At 40.7% G+C, this 22,775-nt stretch overlaps 1 protein-coding gene across 4 annotated transcripts in view; it reads right to left on the bottom strand.

Annotated features, from left to right (window-relative positions):
• The window catches only part of Dnah14 (dynein axonemal heavy chain 14), a 226,721-nt gene that overhangs the window by 103,327 nt on the left and 100,619 nt on the right, over positions 1-22,775 (bottom strand). For all 4 annotated transcript variants that reach the window (XR_013043464.1, XM_042258740.2, XM_076548104.1 and 1 more), the window contains exons 35-41: positions 21,178-21,340; positions 14,999-15,088; positions 10,286-10,420; positions 9,222-9,437; positions 6,221-6,314; positions 3,210-3,418; positions 2,272-2,524 (exon numbers count right to left, since the gene is read on the bottom strand). Coding sequence is in view for 3 of the 4 variants with exons in the window: in XM_042258740.2 (XP_042114674.1) it covers positions 2,272-2,524; positions 3,210-3,418; positions 6,221-6,314; positions 9,222-9,437; positions 10,286-10,420; positions 14,999-15,088; positions 21,178-21,340 (1,160 nt within the window). In the remaining variant the exon portion in view is untranslated. The remainder of the gene's footprint in view (positions 1-2,271; positions 2,525-3,209; positions 3,419-6,220; positions 6,315-9,221; positions 9,438-10,285; positions 10,421-14,998; positions 15,089-21,177; positions 21,341-22,775) is intronic.

The following is a 22,775-nucleotide window of genomic DNA, read 5'->3' as shown; positions in this document are numbered from 1 at the left end:
GCAGACCATCACAGGCCTGGGAAATGTATAGAGGAGGAGGTTGTGCACCTTAGTGTGGATGGGAAGCAGAAAGGAGGATGGGCTGGCACAGGATTCAGGGCTAGCATACCCCCAAGTACCCTCACATAGTGGCCTACTTACTCCATCTAGTTAGGTGCCCTCACCTAGATACCCATCACCAACTCCCCAAACATGAACATTCAAGGGTATACTTCATATTCAAACTGTTATATTCTACCTCTGGCCTCCAAAACTTCATGTCAATCTTACAATGCACAATTTATTCAAGTTAAACTCCAATATTGTTTAAAAATCAAGTCTAAATTGTTCTCTGACACTCAATGCAACTCTTTTTTTTTTTTTTTTTTTTTTTTTTTTCTCGAGACAGGGTTTCTCTGTGTAGCTTTGCGCCTTTCCTGGATCTCACTCTGTAGATCAGGCTAATCTCAAACTCAGATTTGAATACTTCTGACTCTGATTTAAATACTTTTGCCTCCTGAGTGCTGGAATTAAAGGTATGTGCCTCCATGCCTAGCATGTTTTAAGTCTTTTAATATTCCTTAATGTGGTGAAATTTCTAATTGAATTTCTTTTGGTTTCTTGAGACAGGGTTTCTCTGTGTAACTTTGCACCTTTCCTGGATCTCGCTCTGTAGCCCAGGCTGGCCTCGAACTCACAGAGATCCACCTGCCTCTGCCTCCTGAGTGCTGGGATTAAAGGCATGTGCCACCACTGCCCAGCTCAATGCAACTCTTAGCTGTGAAAGAAAACACATGACTTATTTCTTACGTACAATGGCAAAGACTAACTCTTCTCCTCCAAACTGGAGGAGCTGAAATACTGACAGCAAGGAGAGGTCAGGTCAGCAAGACCAAACCTGGAGGGATGAACTGTAAACCCTGTGGAACCACGTCAGCAGCCAGGGCACCGTTGTTTTGATGTGAGCTTCTGAGGTCCTGGGCAGCCTTGTCCCTGTGGCCTTGCCATTTGAAGCCGCCTGTGTGGCCTCTCTTTTGGACCTCTTACGCTCATTGCCTGCAGCTCCCTCAGCATATTTCCTGCTCCTGGCATCTCTGGAACCCTGAGGTCTCCACCGAGGATTAACCTTTACTTTCACAGCTCCACGCACTGACCTCTCGGGAGCTGCCTACATGAACACTGGCCTGACACAAACCACCTGGCCTCCCCGGCACTCTTTTAAGATCTGTGTGGAAGTGTCCTTGATCTCACAGTTTTGCATCCTATGTTCCTGCAAAACCAGAATCACATATACAACACCAAGGTCCGCCACCTGCTCAAGCAGTGCCAGGTCCCCTTGGACCATGGTTGCAGCAATCTGGGTGGTCAAGCACAGTGAAACAAATAAGGCAGATGGCTTCCTAGGCAGGCCTGCAGAAGTACGGTACGCTGAAGGTATTCTCTTTTCAAGGAAAAGTCTTTAAGATGAGTTTATCCGTTCATACCCTTGACCCTAAAATTGGTAGGGGTCCAGCTAATTCCTGAGATACCCTTAAGGCATCTTTTCTATTGTCCAGATGAGAAGTGGTTGGCTTCTTCTTTTGAATTTAAGTAATTTCATCAGAAACAAGGCCTGTTAGAGGCTCAATAAAACCACAGTAATAGCTAAGGTGTGTTAAGCGTATCTTCAACTTAAAAGGTGAAGTCACAGAGAATTTATCTGAATGTAACCCTTCACAGAGGAGCACTGTGTATTATATTCCTTAAAAATGTCAAATTTCAACAGAGCTGTGAAAGCTATAATCTAGTCCAACAGAAATGCAAGCAGTGACCACAATCGCCTCAGAGTAAACTGTATAGAACAAGGGCATAATGAGCCGAAAGCTAAGGCAACACCCAACAGGAAATGCCAACAGCAAGAAGAAACTGTGCATCTCTTCTCGCTTTGCCTTGGCATGTCCACAGTACAGGGTTAGACACTTCCTAACCTGAGGAATCCTTAAAACACAACAAACCGTTCTTGAGTAATCAAGATCTCCTAAGGCTCTGCATATATATATATATATATATATATATATATATATATATATATATAGTCTAAGGTTCACACATGGGAACCTCAACACATAAGTTATTGGTTTGCCCCTTTGGATGTGTATCTCTGCTAAGAGGTTTTAGCCTGTTCTATGTCCATGTTCGCTGTCCACTCAAACAGACCGAGAGTCTATGCTCTTCCGGCCTTCACTAGGAAGTGACAAGCTGCCACTGGATCGTGGAGACACAATTTCCTCACTATAACTCAGGGGAAGTCACCTTTTGTCGTTCCTCTCTTTATGTGCATGAATTCAAACATGGCGTCTAGAATCCTGCACAGAGTCATGATGACTGTCACATCTTGTAAGGGATATGCTAAAAACTTTCTGTGCCTTTTCAGAAAGTCTAACCCTTCTGTAACACTCTTTTTAATCAGCATTCCAAGACACTCCATTCCTCGTTGACTTATAGTTTTTGAAGTTTTCAAAAGCCACGAGTTAATGTAAGGCTTCCATCCCAAATCAACAGGGTCCTAGGAATAAAAAGCAAAAGAAAAATCTCATGTAAACAAAAATACAGCATTCTTTACTTTTTAAAATTTTTTTCTTCATCACCCCCTCACCATGGTTAGATTCAGCATTATTTAAAGCTACAACAACAACAGCAGCAACAACAATCAGCTAAAGGAATTGCAATTCTCTGGAGTGATCTTGGAGTTTTAACTGCGGTTTGAAAAGAAAACAATGAGAACCCAATGGGGTGTGAAAGCTGAAAGGAGCCCGGCAGCCTAGGCAGCCCCAGCCCCCAAACCAGGCAGAGGAGAGAAGAGAGCCCTCACACTGCTAAGGAGTTTCGTGTATGGAATTTGGGGGGTTATGTTTTCTACTCCCATATCACTGTCTTGGTAATGTTTTCCAAGTTCTGAGAGTCATACAGTGAAAAGGCTTCGGGCAATCTTTCCTTTGCTGGCAAAATAATCCATACCAATGGCCTAACCTGTCTGTCTGAAATGCTGATGTTCTAACTTCCCTTGTACTATTACTGACAGTATTACTTCTGGATTATGAGGCTTTGGGGGCAAATAACGTTCCTGAGCTACTGGGGTCACTGAGTCACTGGGGTCACTGAGTCACTGGGGTCACAAGAACACAACTGATGGGATGGGTTGCCGTTCTAAACAACACACCTGTGCCAAGGAGCAGGCTCTGCAGACTTACCATGAACACCATTGCACACCGGGTGACAATAGCCGGCGTGGTGTTAGACAGAGAGTCCACTTCAAAAATCATCCTGATCTTGTTAGTCAGGGCAATCCTCTCGCTGTTCGCCAGGCACAGCGTTCTGGTTTCATCGAGCAGAGTGTTTAGATTTTCTATCCATAAGGTATCGACTGGGCCATCTAAAACAATCCATTGCCAATCGAAATCTGGACAGAAAAACATTTTTAATGTAGCTAAAACTGATCAGACTTCTTTTATTACAATCTTGAAAACATTCTATTTTATTAGAAAACAGTTTCCTCTTTTTTTTTTTTTTTTTTTTTTTTTTTTTTTTTTTTTTTTTGACAGGGTTTCTCTGTGTAACAGCCCTGGCTGTCCTGGAACTCACTCTGTAGACTAGGCTGGCCTTGAACTCACAGAGATCCAAGTGCCTCTGCATCCAAAGCGCTGGGATTAAAGGCTTGCGCTACCACTGCCCGGCAACAGTTTCTTTTTTGTGTGCATAGGTGTGTGCGATGCACGTGTGTGCAGGTGTGTATGCACATTTGCATATACATACATGGGTATACACGTGTGAGGGTGTGTATGCATGTGTGTGCTCATGTGTGTAGAAGGCCCAAGTTGCTGTCAGATGTCTTCCTCAGTCATTCTCTCTTTTGTTCATGGAGCCATGGTCTCTCACTTGGTAATTCTGGCTGGTCTAGCTAGCCACTTTGCCCGGCAGGAGGAGGTCTCCTATCTCTGCCTCCTGAACATCAGCATTACAGATGCATATATACCTGTTTCTGCTTGGATCCTGGGGATCTGAACTTCTTGACACACATGAAGTCCCGTGCATGTGTGTAGTGGGTAGCTATTCCAGCTTTGGTCTGGAAGTTCCAACCCCCATTGAGGCTTTGGTAACTATCACGCCTACAAGGTAGGGCCAAGGGAGGGCCCTGAAGACCTGAGATCGGGATGCACCACGCTTTCTTGTTTCCTGGACCTGGACGCTAGAGGTAGACCAAGGGGAGTTCTCCAGAGAACACCACTGGACTGTGCTGCACCTTTTTCAAAACCTGCCACCTACCTATCCCTTTATTTGTAAGTTACCCACTAAATAAATTTTTCTTTTAACTATGTGGAGTGGCCTTAATAATTTTACCAATATCTGGCACCCAATGTGGGGCACGAACCCATGACCCTGAGATTAAGAGTCTCATGCTCTATTGACTGAGCTAGCCAGGCTCCTGCCTTGTAGGCATGATAGTTACCAAAGCCTCAATGGGGGTTGGAACTTCTAGACCAAAGCTGGAATGGCTACCCACTACACATGTGTGTCAAGTACTTTATCTGCTGAGCCACCCCTTCCCCCGACCGCCTGGCCTCTAAGATGAAAACATTGTCCCAGGAAACACTAGAGGAATGCCTAGGTTACAGTGGGGCATGTGTTGGACATGCTCAACTTTCATGAGTGGGATTAATGCCTCACAAAAGAGGCTATTTTATATATATCCTCCAGTATTCACTAAGGTCAGTAAATACACTATATATTTGAAATTGTTTTAAGCACTTTCTAGACGTTCTTAGATTGTTGAAATGTATAATTAACCCTTAAAATCTGGATAGGAGAAAGACAAGTGGTTCCATATTTTTTCATAATAATATGATTTGTGAATTTGTATTTTCCACTCAGGAATAATTTTTAGGTATGCTGTTCCTAGACAACATCAAAGGAAAATCAGGTAGATAGCTTAAACTGTTATACTCAGAACCCATTTACACCCTTTCCATGACATTGTAGTCTCTCTGGGCTGCTGTAACACAAAGTCTCTCACTGGGCAGGGTATAAACAGTACACACATGTCCGTTACAGCTCTGAAGGCTGAGGGCTGAGATCTAGGTACTAGTAGATCGTCTGGTAAGAGACAGCTTCCTGGTTCAAAGAGGGAACATTCCTCTTGCTGTATGGTCCCATGACAGGAAGATGGTCCCTTGAGTCTCTTTTACAAGTACACTAATTCTGTCAGTAGGGGCAGAGTGCATCTTGTATAGGACCTAATCCCACATTCAAGGGCACATGCTTCAAGACCATCTGCTCTCCCCAAGGCCCTACCTTCTAAAATCATTAACTTGAGAGTTAGGATTTTAATATACAAACTTTGGGGAAGTAGATGCAAACATTCAGAAGACAGCACCACATGCTATGTTTACCACCATGCCCAGTGGTTTTAGAAAACCTCTCACCTAGAATAAGGAAGGGTCACCATGAAGACAGAAAACAGCTAAGCACCCAGAGGACATTCAGGGCCCTTGATGAACCAGAGAACAGAGGTAGGATGCAGATAGCCACTGCTGAGAAGATGGGGTCTTTCTGCTTGAAATATTTATCCTATCCAATATTCTAAAACTCATGAGGAAAACTTAACTAGAACCACTCATTGTACTTTCCTCAAAATGCCATCCCAAACTCTGGGGAAGTAGATGCAGCAGGAAAAGTCCTTTTTAGAGTATGGGCCATAAACATGCTGCAAGCGGATGAGCCGCCATGAGGCTCAGTCTGGGGTGGGAAAGGAGGCTGAGGCTTTTCCAGCAGCGGGGCAGCTCCTATGGAGTAGGAGCTGTATTCTACACCTGCTCTGCGCATTAGTGACGAATCAGCTGGGATTGTGTGACTTAGCTGGCAATGCACAGATGGTATGGCATTGCCATTCAGAGATAGGAGGCTGCCACTGCTGCTTCTCAGATCATTATTTCTACCATCGATACCATTTTAGTCCTAATTATTTATAAACCAAAAGGTTACTTACGTGCTAGTGGCTATATATCACAAAAAGATATGTACACACTATAAAACTATTGTTGTGAGATTAGAAATTTTAAGCAAACACACAAGGAAGAAGTAAATTATACAAGAATAAAAATATTACTAATCAAAAATATAAAGACACAATTGCAGTTCATGTTGACTCAAAATTTTTCTTCTCTATTAATAATATACTGATACTGAATTTAATAGTAACACTTACCATGAGTTTCTGTAACTTTAACACCTTTTTCTACTTCCTTCATAAAAACACTGTTATCGATATCTGCTGTAGTAGAGAAATCAACTTGGAAAACCTAAATAATGAATAATCAGAATGTAGCATTGTACTAGCATTTTTCGGTCTTTATCATCAATGTTAAGTAGCTATCATTTTAATATAGGCTTTTATAATTTAAAAATGTTTTTTGTAAGCCTCATGGTAAATAGCAAAGCAAAGAGGAGGTGAATTTAGCAAGTGACTGTAAACAATGTAAACATATGGAAAACCAGTAGCAAAGCATCAGGTATACAGAACAAATATTAATAGACTTAAAGGCTGAACGATTCTAGTACACCAACAGCAAGGGACTTAACATTCTACTTTCACCAATATCAGGTCATCAAGGTACAAAATCAGCAGAGAAACAGCACAGATGAACTTCACCCACTGGACCGACCGCATGTGACACAAAGCAGCCCACCCAACAGCTATAGGAACTCACACTTCCCACTGGCATGAAGAAAACCCTCCTGAGTAGATCACAACATAGATCAAGTCCCAAATTGAAAAAAAAAAATCATAGTGCTTAGGACCACAATGCAGTATTTGTAACAATAAAATCCTGGCAAAGTATATTCATATATGGAACTTAACAGTTTTCCTTTCTTTTCCTTCTTTTTTAAGACAGAATCTCTCTGGCCTATAATTTCAAATGTTTCTAGGCCATGGTACCTTGAATTCATAGACACCGACAGGGCTTTGCCTTTCCAGGCACTGGGATTAACAGTGTACAATACCATGTCTGGTGCAACTTACCTTCTAAGAGCAACAGAATGACTGGGTATGGTGACAGAGGCTGCCATCCCAGCTCATTAGGATGCTAGGAAAGAAGGATTACAAGATGGAGGCCTGCCTGGCTACACAAGTAAGTCTGAGGCTAGCCTGGAAAACTAGGGAGGTCTGGCATCAGAAAAAGGGGAGGGGTGTAGATGGGGTTCTCAGTGGTAGAAATCTTACTGACCATGCTCAGGACCCTCAGAATTCCAGTTCTGCCTCACATAAGACAACTGGTTCTTTGAAGACATAAGCAAAATCAACAAACCTTCAGCTGGATTAAGACAAGGAGAAGACTTACATGAAATTAGAGGTGAAATCTGAGACATTACAACAGATACCACAGAAACATTAAGGATTAATAAAAATTAAAAATGAAATGCCAACATACCTGAAAACATAAAATAAATGGTCAAAATCCTAGACCCATGCACCTCGCCAAGACTGAATCAAGGAGAAACAAAAATGAAAGACCAATAAAGAGCAACGAGACTGAATCGGTAACAAAAAATTTCCTCCTCAAACTAAAGTCCAGGACCAGATAGCTTCACTATTGATGGGAAGAATGAATACTAAGTCTCCCTAACATATGCTGGAAAAATTGAAGAGAACAGAATCCTTCTCACTTGTTCTATGGGACCAAACTGAAGGAACCACAATGGAACAAAAGCAGTGGGCCACTGACCTTCATCAAAACAAGTGCAAAATTCTTAGGCAAAACACCAGCAACTCAAATAGAGTAGTACACAGAAAGGGTTTATCTATGACCAAGTGGGATAGATCCCAAGGATGCAATACGGCTTAACACATACAAGTGAAGCTCATCATCATACATACATACAAACTCCTACATGTTATCAGAAAACAAAGTGTAAAATAAAAATGTATTATCACCTCAGTAGATACAAAAAAGGCGTTTGGTAAAATTTAGCATACCTTTATGATAAAACTGAAAAGATGACTCCATAAGGAATATATAAATGTATTTCATAAGTTTGAGACAATATAAGTGGTTCATATGGTAGACAGGTAACTTGTAACTTTTCATATAGAAAGCATCCTCTTACCAATATGAAAAGATAACATCAGCTTAATAAAGCTATCTCTTTAAATGACTAGGAATTGATTGTTAAATCAAAGAAACATTTATGTAGAAATCTCAACATGTTCAGTAATTCCTTGGTATCTATAGGGGAGGCTATTTCTAGGAAGCCCCAGAAAATACGAAAACATGGGTGGTTAGGTACCCTACGTAAAACGATACAGTATTTGTACACAACCTACTCACAACTACGTGTCTGCATTACTCAATCTAACACAGGTTAAAGCCTGTGTGTGATGTTATTAGATTGTTTAGGAAACAATGATAAGGAAAAGTCTGTATACACTTCACACAGACACCATTTCATTTCCAAATAGTTTGGGTCTATTTTTGGGTGAGTCTGCAGAGGTAAAATTCATGGATACTGAGGTCTGATTATATTCTCAAAATTGTCCTAAATTATGTTTGTATATTTCTTTATGAGTTAGCAAATGCAGGCTATTGTTTTCTATCTTTGCTAATCCCTTTGGTTTCAAACATCACCATTTGCATATATATATATATGTATATATATATATGCACACACACATACACATATAGCTTACCTACTGAAAACTACCAATGATCTCACCTATAAGTTACAAGAACACAACTTTCCATTTTTTGCCACTTATATATTTACTATTTAACAAATTTTACATCAAAGAGTTTATTCTTTTTTTAAAAAAAACAAAACTATCCTCTTTTTTCTTTAATTTGTAAGATACATTAGTGATACTTAATCACCAGGTTGTTCTCTATTTAGGCTTAATTCTCTTTGCATTCCTTTCAACACAATTATCTCTAACTTCATTTAATGGTTTACTGACCATTTAAAAACCCAATAGTAACTCTGTCTCGAAAAGCCAAAAAAAAAGCCCCCAAAACAAAAACCAAATAAAACCCCAAAACACTCAACAGTGCATTGTCTATTTTTAATAATATAACTTTTCTATTTTAAAAACTGTTTATAATACTTTTTCCTTTTACATTAATAGGTGGTCAATGATGTTTTAATAAATAGCTTGAACTATGCAACTATCTATATTAGTCAAAGGAAAATGCTAAATTTCATAGTAAACTTACATTAGATATATTTGTGATTCTTGACTTTAGTTTGAGGTCACCGTCTTTCTTGGAGTAATCTGCAGTGCTGATATGCACATAATTTCGAATTGCTGCTGATAATAACCCATCATTCCATTCCATGGTATTAATGTCCAGCTGTCCATATAGTTCACCAAGAGTGACACATTTGGGATTCAAAACGCACACTTCTACCTTTCCTTTTTTTCCTATAAACTGGGAGCAGGGGTGAGAAATCCATGTTGTTTTCAAGGGGATCAGTTACCGCACAATTACTTCATTTTGTGCACCGTTGCTGCCAATGGGTCAGGGGAAATCTTTTACATCAAACAAAACATTTTATAAAGGCAGTAATTAACAAGAAACAGTAAAAGTTGACTTGTTTAAAGAAGGCATACTATAAAAACCATTAAAACAATCTAAAGAACACAAGTAGCTTCTTCAAGAAAAGACATCTCCCTGTGCCCCAGTGCAGAAAACATTCAGCCAGTGCCCTCACCTCCTGATCCAACAGTTCCCTAACAATCATCTAAGTTCCAGTCATCAAAACTACGAAGTTTTGGGGAATAGAAACTTACAAATATGATAAAGAATTTCTAGAAAAAGATATCTAGAAAAAATAATTATTAGAGATAAATGTAACATCATATTGAAAAAATTAAATGCATTTCAAGTAAAATAAAGGATAAAAACTATAGTTAACACAGTCTTGAAGGGGTAATCATTTGAAAAACAAAAGAAAAATCACATAAATATTGGAAAAGAGGTATAATTAATTTTATTTGAAGACTATTGAATTAATACTCAGGAATGAATTAGAACTTTAATTAATTCAGCAAAATAGCTAAATACAAAATATACAAGCCAACCATTCTATTTTACGTTCCTCATCACCAGTTTGATATCTAAATTTCAAAATTCTCACTTACTACAATAATTTCCTACAAAACTTCCAGTAGTAAACCTGCTAAGTAGTTGAAATATAAAGGTAGAAAGAAAAGAACTGGGTACTGAAGAGGAAGCTGTGCACAAATAGGAACTGGTTTATGGAGGAGAATGTTCACCTTTGAATCGGATTGCATTTCTTTCACTGATAAAATGGCGGCGACAGGAAGGATCACTAAGGCTTTCTCTAGAATCCTCCTGACTGTTGTTTTCCCTCCACCTGTTGGGCCCACCAGCATCACACCAATACAAGCCTGAAACGAAATTCAGATTAGTGTGCTGAGGAGCGGCTTAACGCTCCTCTACAAGCACATCCCTGCTTGTACCCACACCCTCTTCCTTCATATGACCGTCCAACCCACACGGATCTGGCCCTCTGCGGAAGTGAAGAGAAACATCCTAACCAGAGAACATCTTCAATTTCTGGTGATCACTTTCTTTTGCTCCCTGCTTCCTGTCCTCCGTGTGGCTTTCTGAACTACAGGGATCTGTAACACAATGATTGTTCTCTTGCTTTTTTTTTTTTTTTTTTTAATCTTTCCATGCTGGACTTCCCTCAATCATTCTTGTTGCTATCTCCTCGTCACTGTTCCTTTTGGTCTTACCAGTTTGGCCTGAAGCCTGACCTAGGTTCTAAACGACTGTCTAATGTACATATTCCCTCAGTGCCTCATTTTACTAAGCATCTCCATCCCCACGTCTCATAAGTTTCATTCAGCCTTTCCAAACTTGATGCTTTTTCATGTACCAATTGCTCAGAGTAGAATATTGATCTTTTTCATTCATCCCTTACAATTTTCTTGATTCTAGGTCTGATATCTGGGGAAGGGCTCCCATGATGTAATTAGTGGCCCTGTAAGGAGAGCAAAGGGCAGTGGGTGTAGTCTGTGATAAGGTGCTTGCCTAGAATCCTCAGTTCAATCCTCAGTACGACACAAACACACAAAAAAAGAGGAAAAAAAAATTGCTCTTATGTGCACACTCCAGTGCTCACTCCCCATCTCTACAGTCATTCACAGGTCTGAGGAGTGACATCTGCTGATGCATAGTGAAACCAGGACGCTGGGCCAACCGTCCGTCCGTACTAGGTATTCCAAACACAAGAAGTAGGTTTGTTTGAATGAAGTGCGAACTGGCACTGGGGACCGCCCACTTCATCAGTCCTCACCTGGAACTTGACATAGTTCACATTTAAGAAAGATTACAACTGTAAAAACCAATCAAACAAACCTCCCCACAAAAGAAACAAAAGACTCCACTTTCCAAGCGAACAAACCTTGTTCCCCTTTATATCTTTATTTCTTATGTAAAAACCGGGCCCAGGAATGATCTTGTCTCGCTCCTAAAAACAACCCAGCTTTCCTTGAGAGTGGCATTCAGACTGGCATCATCAGCTCACTGACTTGCACAGCCCTCCCTTATGGGGTAATGTGAAAATCTGTGTATGCCTGGATTAATGCTTCAAATATGAAGTGGAGGGGCCAATACAGACCTTCAGAGGGATCCCATCTGGAGCTCTAAGGTAGACTCAGGTGAGCTACAGTGTTTATGTAGCTGTTTGGACCTAGAACTTTAGGTGGTTATTCACTGCTGGGACTAGAGCTTAGGGTGTTCTTGCTCTGCTGTTCAGTGATCTGATGATGGAAGCCTTAAGTCCTATAGGAGTGTGGTAGTTTGAATGTAACTGGCCCTATAAACTCATAGGAAGTTGCACTATTAGGAGGTGTGGTTTTGTTGGAATAGTTATGGCCTTGTTGGAGGAAGTGTGTCACTGTGGAGGTAGGTTTTGACATCAATATACATATATACATATACATATATATATACATGTATATATATATATACATATATATATGCTCAAGCCATACGTAGTGTCCCAGTTCACTTCCTGTTTACCTATGGATCAAGATGTAGGACTCTCAGCATCTTCTCCAGCACCATTTCTGCCTGCATGCCACCATGTCTCACCATGATGATAATGGACTAAACGGCTGAAATTGTAAGCCACTCCCATGAAATGTTTTCCTTTATAAGAGTTGCTGTGGGCCAGGAGGTGGTGCTGCACACTTTTAATCCCAGCACTTGGGAGGTAGAGGCAGGTGGATCTCTGTGAGTTTGAGGCCAGCCTGGTCTACAGAACAAGTTCCAGGACAGTCAGGGCTGTTATAGAGAGAAACCTTGTCTGGGAAAACGGGGGTGGTGGTGGTGGTGGTGGTGGTGGGGAGCTGCTGTGGTCGTGGTCATGGTCATGACCACACTAGGAGGAGCATGGAAGACCGTGGTGCTGAGTGTGATTTGATGAACTGAGGCTGGCCTCAAATTCAGCGATCCACCAGCTTTTTTGCCTCTGGGCTGCTAGGATTAAAAGTGTGTTCTACCACATGCTCTAAAAGCTCTAAGCTTTTCTTTAATTCCTTTTTACAAATTGGAAATTTGGGTGGGTGGGATCTTGCCCTGGGGTCACCATTCCCTTAATCCCATTTCTTAATCTCTTGATTTCCTTGAACATAGGATTTAGCTCCAATCTACTTCATGATGCTCCCTTTTTCCTCAAATTGTACATTTTGTAATTTACCCTGCTCAACTTGCTCCTTTTCATTATAAATCCTCATTAGAGTTACCACTAGTAACCACACAACAGAGTCTCTACTAGGTTGTATTTGTTTTGAGATTTCCTCTGCCAACAGAATTAATCCAAAACTCTTCACATTAGCCTCAGGCAAACTTTCAAACAAGGGCAAAAGCAGCCACATTCTTCACCAAAATATCAAAGAACAATCTCTAGGCAATATGCTAAAATTCTTCTCCTCTGAAACTTCTTGATCCAGGCCCCCACAGTTCATCAAATCACACTCAGCACCACTGTCTTCCACGCTCCTACTAGTATGTCCTATTAAGCAGTGCTTAAAGCATTCCACTGCTTTTCTAATCTATAGTCCCAAGGTCCATATTTCTTCAACAGTGAATATAATTGGCCCCTATTAGCTCATTGGGAGTGGCACTATTAGAAAGTATGGCTCTGTTGGAGTAGGTGTGGCCTTTTTGGGAGTAGTGTGTCCCTGTGGGGGTGGCTTTGAGGTCTCCTGTGCTCAAGCTTCTCTCAGTGTGACACTCAGACCACCTCCTGTTGCCTGCAGGATCAAGATGTAGCTCCATTTCCACTCTCAGCTTCTTTTCCAGCACCATGTCCCCGCCGTGATGATAATGGACTCAACCTCTGAAACTGTAAGCCACCCAATTAAATGTTTTCCTTTATAAGAGTTGCCATGGTCACAGGGTCTCTTTACAGCAGTAGAAACCCTAACTAAAACAATGAGGTAAAACAAATGTATTTGGGTTATAGGTCCTGTCAGCAAGATTAATTAGTTGTTAATATAGCATTGTACTCTTGGAGACATTCACCAGAAGCTAAGACAATGTATAAATGAGAGGCGGATGCTCTTGGGAGACATTCTTTGTGGGTCATTGATATTCCTACATGCTGTTGGAGCAGAGGCATTGGCAGCTTATGTTTTCAAGAATGTAAGACAGATTTTGGGTGTGAGGATGCTGGGGATTGACTGTGGTCTCATGCATGCTAAATATGCACTCTACCACTGAGCTACACCCCATCAAGCACAAATTTGGTACCCAGAATGTATATTTAAAAAGTCTCCTTCAGAAACAAAGGTTGGGTATTTTTGATGCAAGTCTTCTTTTAAGACTAGGGCTGGGTGCACTAAATTCAAGGTTTTCATCACACATTGCTCACGTACAGTAGTTACCAATCCTTGTGTCATTTTGACAATTACATCTTAGGAAGTGGTATAAATATGTTAGTCTGGCTACTGGTACTGTTGTAACAAATTGCTCTTCGTCTCTGACCTAAGAATCTAGTTCCTCTGCCAGCATGAACATGGGACAGGTTAATTTCACAAACCACAGTGATATGTGAAACTGTGTGGTGTAGACACAGATGGAGAAAGAGGCTCCAATAAACTGAGAAGCCAATCTTACTAGATGTGAAAACTTAATGTGCTCTATAAGTAGCAAGCCAGTGAGGAGAAGCCATGGGAAAACCGACTATCCTTTTGGGGGAAACCTCTAGCTGACACCTTAAAAAAGAACTCCAGACAACTTAAAAATGGAAAATGCAAATATTTAAAAAAAATTGGGAAAATCCATAGAAAATGTCTTTACAAAGATAGCTGAAAAGATTTTTTTTTTAAAAAAAACTAAGATACAAAATGCTCAAACCATAAAGGAATAGAGCCTACAGCACTAAAATTGTCTTCAATACAGCTTGAACATAGTAACACTTATAAAAAGCTGAGACTTAGAGAATTTACTCATAATGCACACAACTACTAAAGAATTATGATGTAAAATACATTGTGAGAAACATATACATTTCTTAAGAAAAAGATAAACGACCAATGAAGAATAAGTTCATTGTATAATTTGGCAATCACATAAAACTCAGGCAGCTAAAATATTTAGAGACACGGAATCGTACAAAGACTCAGGGGGTACACATAATGTAGTGTTTGTGAACATACACAATGTATATCCATAGCCAGGCAGAACAGGGAGTTTAAAGATGGAATAACAACAGGTTACGAGCTATTTCAGACTACCCTTGTAGGGCTCTGACAAGTATATATTAATGAATAAGAAGATCAATTCAATCTGTCAAATTAAGGGGCGATACAATGGCTAGGAAAACACTCACCATGCTGTTGTTCTTCCAAGAGTACTGTAACCCCCTCTATTGCTCTTATTGTGATTGCGCATTTGAGCTCACTGACTGAAACTCAGGTGAAGAACCTGCCAACACGCCATTCTGTACTCACCTGAAGTTGATTGTACAACTGTATGATCTGTTCTTTCTGAGGTGGCCAATGTTGAAAGCCTAATTGATCTGTTGCAAGAAATATTGCTTTCTAAAAGGATATAAATATATTGAAATGCATTATAACTTGAATATCTATCTATATATCCATCCATCCATCCATCCATCCATCCATCCATCCATCCATCCATCCATCCATCTACAACCCAGGTCCTTGTACAAAGTCATCTAATGATGTACCACTGTGCCACACCCCCAGCCCACACCCTTAAATCCTTTAGAACCTCTTTGCTACTTACTAATTATTGTAGTTTATAAGAGTATTTCTTCATAACCAAAAAAAATAAATAAATAAAATAAAGAAAAAGAAAAAGAAGCCGGGCAGCAGTGGCACATGCCTTTAATCCCAGCACTGGGGGATGGGGTGGGGGGCAGAGGTAGGTGGATCTCTGTGAGTTCAAGGCCAGCTTGGCCTCCAAAGCAAGTTCCAGGAAAGGCACAAAGCTACACAGAGAAACCCTGTCTTGAAAAACCAAAAAAAAAAAAAAAAAAAAAAAAGTATTTCTTCATTTTTTTTTTTTAGTTTCACCAACTTCTGTCTTTGAAAATAATGAAAACCACTTTTTTTCTCACCAGAAATGTGCAACACACAGAATATTCTATGTTCATAGACCTTTGGTAGCAAATTCATCAGCCCTCCCCTCAGACTAAGAATCCTCACTGTTGGATTTATTAATACAAAGTCATATGCACAAAACAAAAAACGGACTCATCAGGCTGTGTTTGTACATCTGTGCACATGTGTAACAATAATAATAAGAGAAAAGAGGCCACCAATTTAAGAGGAGTGAGGTGGTCCATAGGAGGGCGGGGGGGGGGGGGGGGGGGAGGGGAGAAGAGATGCACTTACATTTTAATTAAAACTATATCTTAAAAAGTACTTACAAATACTCACCCTACATTGAAATAAAATGTCAAAGGGCTTTGTGTCTGTTTGCAATTCTAATCACCATTATATTAGTTTTCAATTTTGTAATGATTATTTTAATGTTTCAGTGAGAATGTTCTAAGATAATATATAAAGCAGATAGGACTGTAAGCATGATGTACGTTCTTAAAATATCCAGAACAACAACAACAAAAAATAACCTGGGGGTCCATGTTTCCATCTAAAGGAGGGTTTGTCTCTGGGTGGATACAATTAATACTTAATTTCATCTTGAATTTCTAATAGGTCTTTTAATAAAAACCTGGAGCTAGATAATGGGGTCAATGCTGAAAGATCAGACAAAGGAACAAGCCACAGCCATCTCTTACCTCACCAATTCCACAAATCCTCTGACTGAAAGCCTCTGAGTCCTCACCTGAAAGGCTCCAGCCAAAAAAAGCCTCTAGCTGAAAGGGACGCTTCTGCTGAAAAGCATTTAGTTCCTGTCTCCTCACCTCTCTCCACCCAGCCACCACTTCCTGGGATTAAAGGCGTGTGTGCTTCCTGGTACTGGGATTGAAGGTGTGTGCCACCACTGCCTGGCTCTGTTTTCTCTCCTAGACTGAGTCAATCTCATGTCATTCAGGGTGGCTTTGAACTCACAGAGATCCAAAGGACCTCTGCCTCCCGAGTGCTAGGATTAAAAGTGTGTGCCACTGCTGCCTGGCCTCTATGTTTAATCTAGTAGCTGCCCCTGTCCTCTGATCCTCAGGCATATTTATTAGGGTACACAATATAGCACCACACTTTGTCTCCCATCCACTCCGCACTCCTTGCATCCCTATAATGAGAAAGCACGAAGCAGACAGAGGAGGCAGAGCCCGGGACCGCGCAGTGGAGAAGAGGCAGCTTCCAGGGAGACCGAGAGAGGCACTGCTGTGCGTCTAAAGGACCCTCCCAGCAGAGCTGGATGAGACCCCCTGCCTAAGGCCCCAGCCTCAAGGAGATGATATGTAGAGACTATGATGCCAATCTGGGTCCAGGAAAGAAGCCACAGAGGCATGGAACTCCACAAAGGAGTCATACACTCACAGCCATCAAGAGATGTCTGGACAGGTCCTCCCTCTGGCTACATATCTTAACAGAGTTCTTATTTTGGACTGCTTTTGAATAAATCTATAATCTTCCTTTGAGTTATTCAGGACTATCGGTGATACTTCTTGGAGAGAGTTAAAAAGAACGTGGTGGGGGGAGAGGAAGAGAGAGAGAAGAAATCTTAGAAGTAGATAAAGAAAGAGGAGTTCAAAAGATAAAAAACAGAGCCGGGCGTTGGTGGTGCATGCCTTTAATCCCAGCACTCGGGAGGCAGAGCCAGGTGGATCTCTGTGAGTTTGAGGCCAGCCTGGGCTACCAAGTGAGCTCCAGGAAAGGCTCCAAAGCTACACAGAGAAACCCTGTCTCGAAAAACCAAAAAAAAAAAAAAAAAAAAAAAAAAAAAAAAAAAAAAAAAAGATAAAAAACAGACCTTAAGTCAAAAGCTAGAAAAGCAATCAAAAAGAGTAATCATGGGCGGTGGTGGCACACACCTTTAATCCCAGCACTCTGGAGGCAGAGGCAGGCAGATCTCTATAAATTGAGGCCAGCCTGGTCTACAGAGTGAGTTCCAGCCAAAGAAACCCTATCTTAAAAAATGAGAGACAGAGAGACAGAGAGAGAGAGAGAGAGAGACAGAGACAGAGAGACAGAGAGAGACAGAGACAGAGAGACAGAGAGACAGAGACAGAGATGACAGAGAGACAGAGAGTAATCATGTATGATAAAAGGTTAATTCAGCAAGGTGATACAAGAGGCATAAAGATATTTGTACCCAATATTGCTGCTCCTAAAGCTGATAGACTTCAAAGGGAGAGGTACACTCCAACACAGCAGCAGTAGAGCACTTAATATTCTACTTTCAGCGTAAGTGAAATACCCAGATGAAGTTAACAAAGAAATGTAGAGCTAAACCGTACCCTGGTTTAACCGAAGATTCCAGCAGACATTCATAGACTAGTTCATCCAACAGCTGCAAATGCATGGCCTCCTTAGCAGCACGTGGAAGACTCCATATGCATCTTAGAGTTGCCCACAAAACCAAGCAAGCATTAACAAATTTAACAAAATGAAATCACATCAAGTATCATTTTGACCACAACAGCATAAAAGTAGAAAGCAGCAACAAGAGACACTTGGGATACTAAATGAATACAGGAAATGGAACAACACAGTCCAGAAAGACTCGGGGGCTGTGTCCACGCAAGTGCCACCGAGAAGGAGTGTGTGTGTGTGTGTGTGTGTGTGTGTGTGTGTGTGTGTGTGTGTGTGTGTATGCATGCACATGCATATGCATGCGTATGTGTGTGTGTGTGTGTGCATGCGTGTGTGTGTGTGTGTGTGTGTGTGTGTGTGTGTGTGTGCATGCACAAGCATATGCATGCGTGTGTGCGTGTGACGACAACCTTCAGGAGTCGGTTCTCTCCTTTCATCAGTAGGATCGGGGATCAAACTCAAGTTGTCAGGCTTGACTGCAAGCAGCTCACGGCTGAACCATTTCACTAGCCCAGAAATTATAAAATTTATTGAGACAAATGATAACGGCAATATAGTATGCCCAAAATTATGTAATTAGAGCGAAATTGAATGTAGAGAAGTTTATTGGAATCATCACCCACCACCAAAAACAAAGACTTCAGGCCTGGGGAGATGGCTCAGTGGTTAAGAGCACTTACTGCTCTTGTAGAGGACCCGGGTTTGATTTCCAGCACCCACAAGGTGACTGACAACCATCTGTTAACTCCAGTTCCAGGGGCCTCTTACACCCTCCTCTGGCTTCTGCAGGCACCAGGCATGACATGGTACACACACATACACGTAGGCAAAAAATACTCAGACACACACACACAAAAAAAAATTAAAGATTTCAAATAAATAACCTAATATTGTACCTCGAGGAATGAATAGACAAACAAAAATAAGACTGACCCAAATTCCAAGTTAGCAGTAAGAAAAATATTAAAGGAGTGCAAAAATAAGTAAAATAAAGATTAAAAATACAAATGATGAATGAAAGAAGCTTTAAATCAGTGTGAACACATGGGCACATATATAATGATGGTGCAAGGGCATGCACATTCATGCCACAGGCAGAAGACAACCTTGGGGTCACCCTCAGAAATGCTGTCCACCTCCTTTGAGACAGGGTCTCTCACTGGCTGGAGCTCGCTAAGCAGGCTATACTGACTAGCCACGAGTCCTCTCCCGTCTCCACTTCCCCAGGGGTGGGTTTTTAATGTGCACCCCACGCCCAGCTTTTTATGTGGCTTGCAAAGGTTCAAACCCAGCTCTTCAGGCTTACGAGGCAAGCACTTTACCATGAGAAAACTCATATAAATAAAAATAGAGACTAAAAAAGAGACATTAGGATAGATACCACAACCATAAAAAGGATCATTAGATAAAATTATGAACAATTGCATGCCAACAAATAAAAAACAGCAACAGAAGAAATAAACAGATTTCTGAACATATACAACTTACCAACACTGACTAAGGAAAAATTAGATGCCCAAGGAAACCCATAAAAATAAAGGATGAGATTGAATCAATAATAAAACGTTTCCCATTGAAGAAAAGCCCAGGACCAGATGGTTCCACAAACATTTAAAGATTAACACTAATTCTTTTCAAACTCTCTTTTAAACATATGAAGGGAGAGAACTCTTTCAAATTCATTGTTTGGGGCCAGCAATATTTTGATAAACAAACCACCACAACAAAGGAATAATAAAGATCAATATCCTCGAGGAATATGTTTGCAAAAGTCCTGAGTTAAATGTTAGTAAATGAAGCCCAACAGCACATTCACAAGTTGTCTCACTGTGGCCTGTTGAGATTCACTCCAGAGTGTAGGATGCTCTCCAGGGCAGAAAGCAGTGAATGTCTCCACACTCACAGAACAAGGGACCAAAGCCATAGCATCACCTCCACAGACACAGAAAACACATTTGCTTGGAGAAAATTCTAGTCTTACAAACTTCCATTAGTAAAAAAAGAAAACTAATTTTGAATTTCAAAAAAAATCTTACTCAAAAAGATGGAAGCCCCAGGAGAAGACAGAAAAATATTTCGAACATGAAAAGAGATGGCAAGACATTTGGAAGCAGAAGCTGGTTAGTTAAGAAAGTAACATACATTAGACCAGACTGCTAGGTAGTCTAAGAAGGAAAGCCTGTATCAGGAAAATATGTAACGGGTTAATCTCGAAAGCATGAAATTGAAAGAATCAAAATAGTACTTTGTTCAGTTCCATACTGATACAGTCTAAAACATGAATGAAATGCAAGTGTTTGTCTAGCTAGACAAGGCTGTTTCAAGGAGAACCACAGAGATTAAAATTCACTTATTTTCAGACCATAATAGAACAGCTATGATCACACATCTACTCTGAATGGTTCTCAAGAGGAATTCTTGCGAGCCTTCCTGCATTATCTGTGGTCATGTTTGCTACAATGCTTCATATGTGCTGTGTCAAGTTAATTACATATACTACTGATATATTAAAAGCAGATATAAAGCTGCTTATATTGTAGTTCCTGAAATAACTAAGAAAAAAAAAACACCCCTCAAGTCAAGTCCAAGGCAAAGTAATTAATACATCTGAAATTCTGGATGGCTAGGAGCTAGGAAGTAAGAGGGGCAGAAAAAACAGGGAACAGATGAAGGCAGGAAGGGCAGAATATGCTGGAAGGATGACCTGGCCACCAGATGGAGGAAGCCAGTTTTTGCCAATAATAATTTCGATTTTGTTTGTAAGGTAATGGCAATTCAACACTGGTTTTGCTCATACTATCACACACATCTTAGGGAAGCAACTTGTGAAGCCTTGTGGTAACACCCTAAATGCAGTAAACACTTATGAACAAAACAGTTAAATTCTCCTAATAACGGGTAGTAATCACCATGCAATTATAGCGAAATCCAGTATCATCACTTAAGAAGGAGAACTCAGCACAGAGCACCCCCACTTCCTGTTTGTTCTTTCCATTAGTGGCGGTGTGCTTAAAGCTCCTTCCCCTCCCTGGTAAAAATAAATCGGCAATGCTTTTATCCCCTGGTCCTGACGTGAGGAGAGTATTTCAGAAGAGCCATTGTATTTACGCCCACACCTACTCCACCTGCCAGTGACCTGGCGGTGCCTCCCATACTTGTAATACCTCCAAGGCAAGGTGATGCACTTTTGAAACTCTTACTCCAGGAAAAAAATCTTCTGTGATACTTTCAAAAGTTGGGACATCTTCGGGGAGAAACTTTGATAGACTAGCTTCCTGGACTGCTTCAATAATGACCAGAGACTCGTCTGCTTCAGAAAGCTTGTCACTGTAGAAGTTGAAGAAAACAAACCCGCGTCATTTCTGCAGAACCCTCCTGTGTCCCTGGTCTGAGAAATGAAAGGAGCTTTGGAAATTCCCCTAAGGAACACAAGGGAGGAAACTGCCCGTGTAGGCAGGAGAAGCTCCATCTCCCCAGCCATGTGCTCCTCCTTTCTTAATCCTCAGAATTGCTGAATACTTTTTAATGTGGTAAAAGAATGAGTTTTCCCCCAATGGTAAAAAAATGTTACTATTCTTCATTTCCATTTAGGAAAGATTTTAATTGCATATTCTTGCATGTCTTTAACAAATAAAGGAATTTTCAAGTATCTTTCCCTTTTCATTATTCAAGTGTTTTGTTGTGTATGTTCAGCCTACATGGAACTGTGTCCCAAGAAAAGTTTACATGTGTATATAATATACATATAATTACTATATTAGATACACATACGTATATACATATACTATAACATATACATTGAGATTATCCCTTCCACACCTCTCTTCCCCTTCCCATTAGTTCCCTTTGCTCTTCTACAGTTTTGTGCCTACTTTTATGTTATATATGCATATGTGATTTTATGTATCTATATGACATCTAGGAACTACAAATGAAAGAAAATATGATATTTGTCTTTCTGAGGTTGGCCTGATTTGCTCGGCTTGGCTTAAACTATGCTCTGATTTTTAAGAGGAGTTTATCCTAGACCATCCATGTCTGCATGCAACCATGGCGGTGTGCAGTGTAAGTTGCAAATATTGTCTGCCCTAGTTTGTCATGTTTTTCAAATCCACAGATGTCATTTCTAACTTACCTTTATAGAATCACCTTTAATATTTTGAGATGAGCAGATCTTTCTCTGTAGTTATAAATATGTTCTTTCGTCGAGTCTACATTTTTTTAATGTGTAGGTGTTTGGCCTGCATGTACGTCTGTGTACCACCTACACGCAGTGCTCACAGAGGCCAGAAGAGGACTGTTTCGGACAGTTGTGAGCTGCCATGTGGGTGCTAGGAATTGAACCCAGGACCTCTGGAAGAGCAGCCAGTGCTCTTAACTGCTGAACTATCTCTCCAGCCCCTATAGATTCTAGATTTTTGAGTTTTGGTTTTAAAAGTCATATGAGGCCTGTGACGGTCAGTATTGATTGTCAACTTAATGGGATACAGAATGACTGGGAGACAAACTTCTGCTCATGTCTGGGAATTTCTAGACTGGGTTAACTCTGCTCCACCCAAATGTGGGTGACCCCATTCTGTGGGGATCTGGTCTGAATAAAAAGGAGGAAGTGAGCTGAGTGTCCTCAAAGCAGATACAATGCTACCTGCTGCTCAGAGCTCCTGTTGCCACAACGGATTGGATTTTTGAGTCGACATAAACCTTTTCTTCCCCGAGTTTCCCTGCTCAGGTATTTTGCCATAGCAACAAGTAAGTCACTAAC

Source organism: Peromyscus maniculatus, chromosome 11 (assembly GCF_049852395.1).
Source record: "Peromyscus maniculatus bairdii isolate BWxNUB_F1_BW_parent chromosome 11, HU_Pman_BW_mat_3.1, whole genome shotgun sequence".
NCBI lineage: Eukaryota > Metazoa > Chordata > Mammalia > Rodentia > Cricetidae > Peromyscus > Peromyscus maniculatus.
This window is presented reverse-complemented; position numbering and strand designations above follow the sequence as displayed.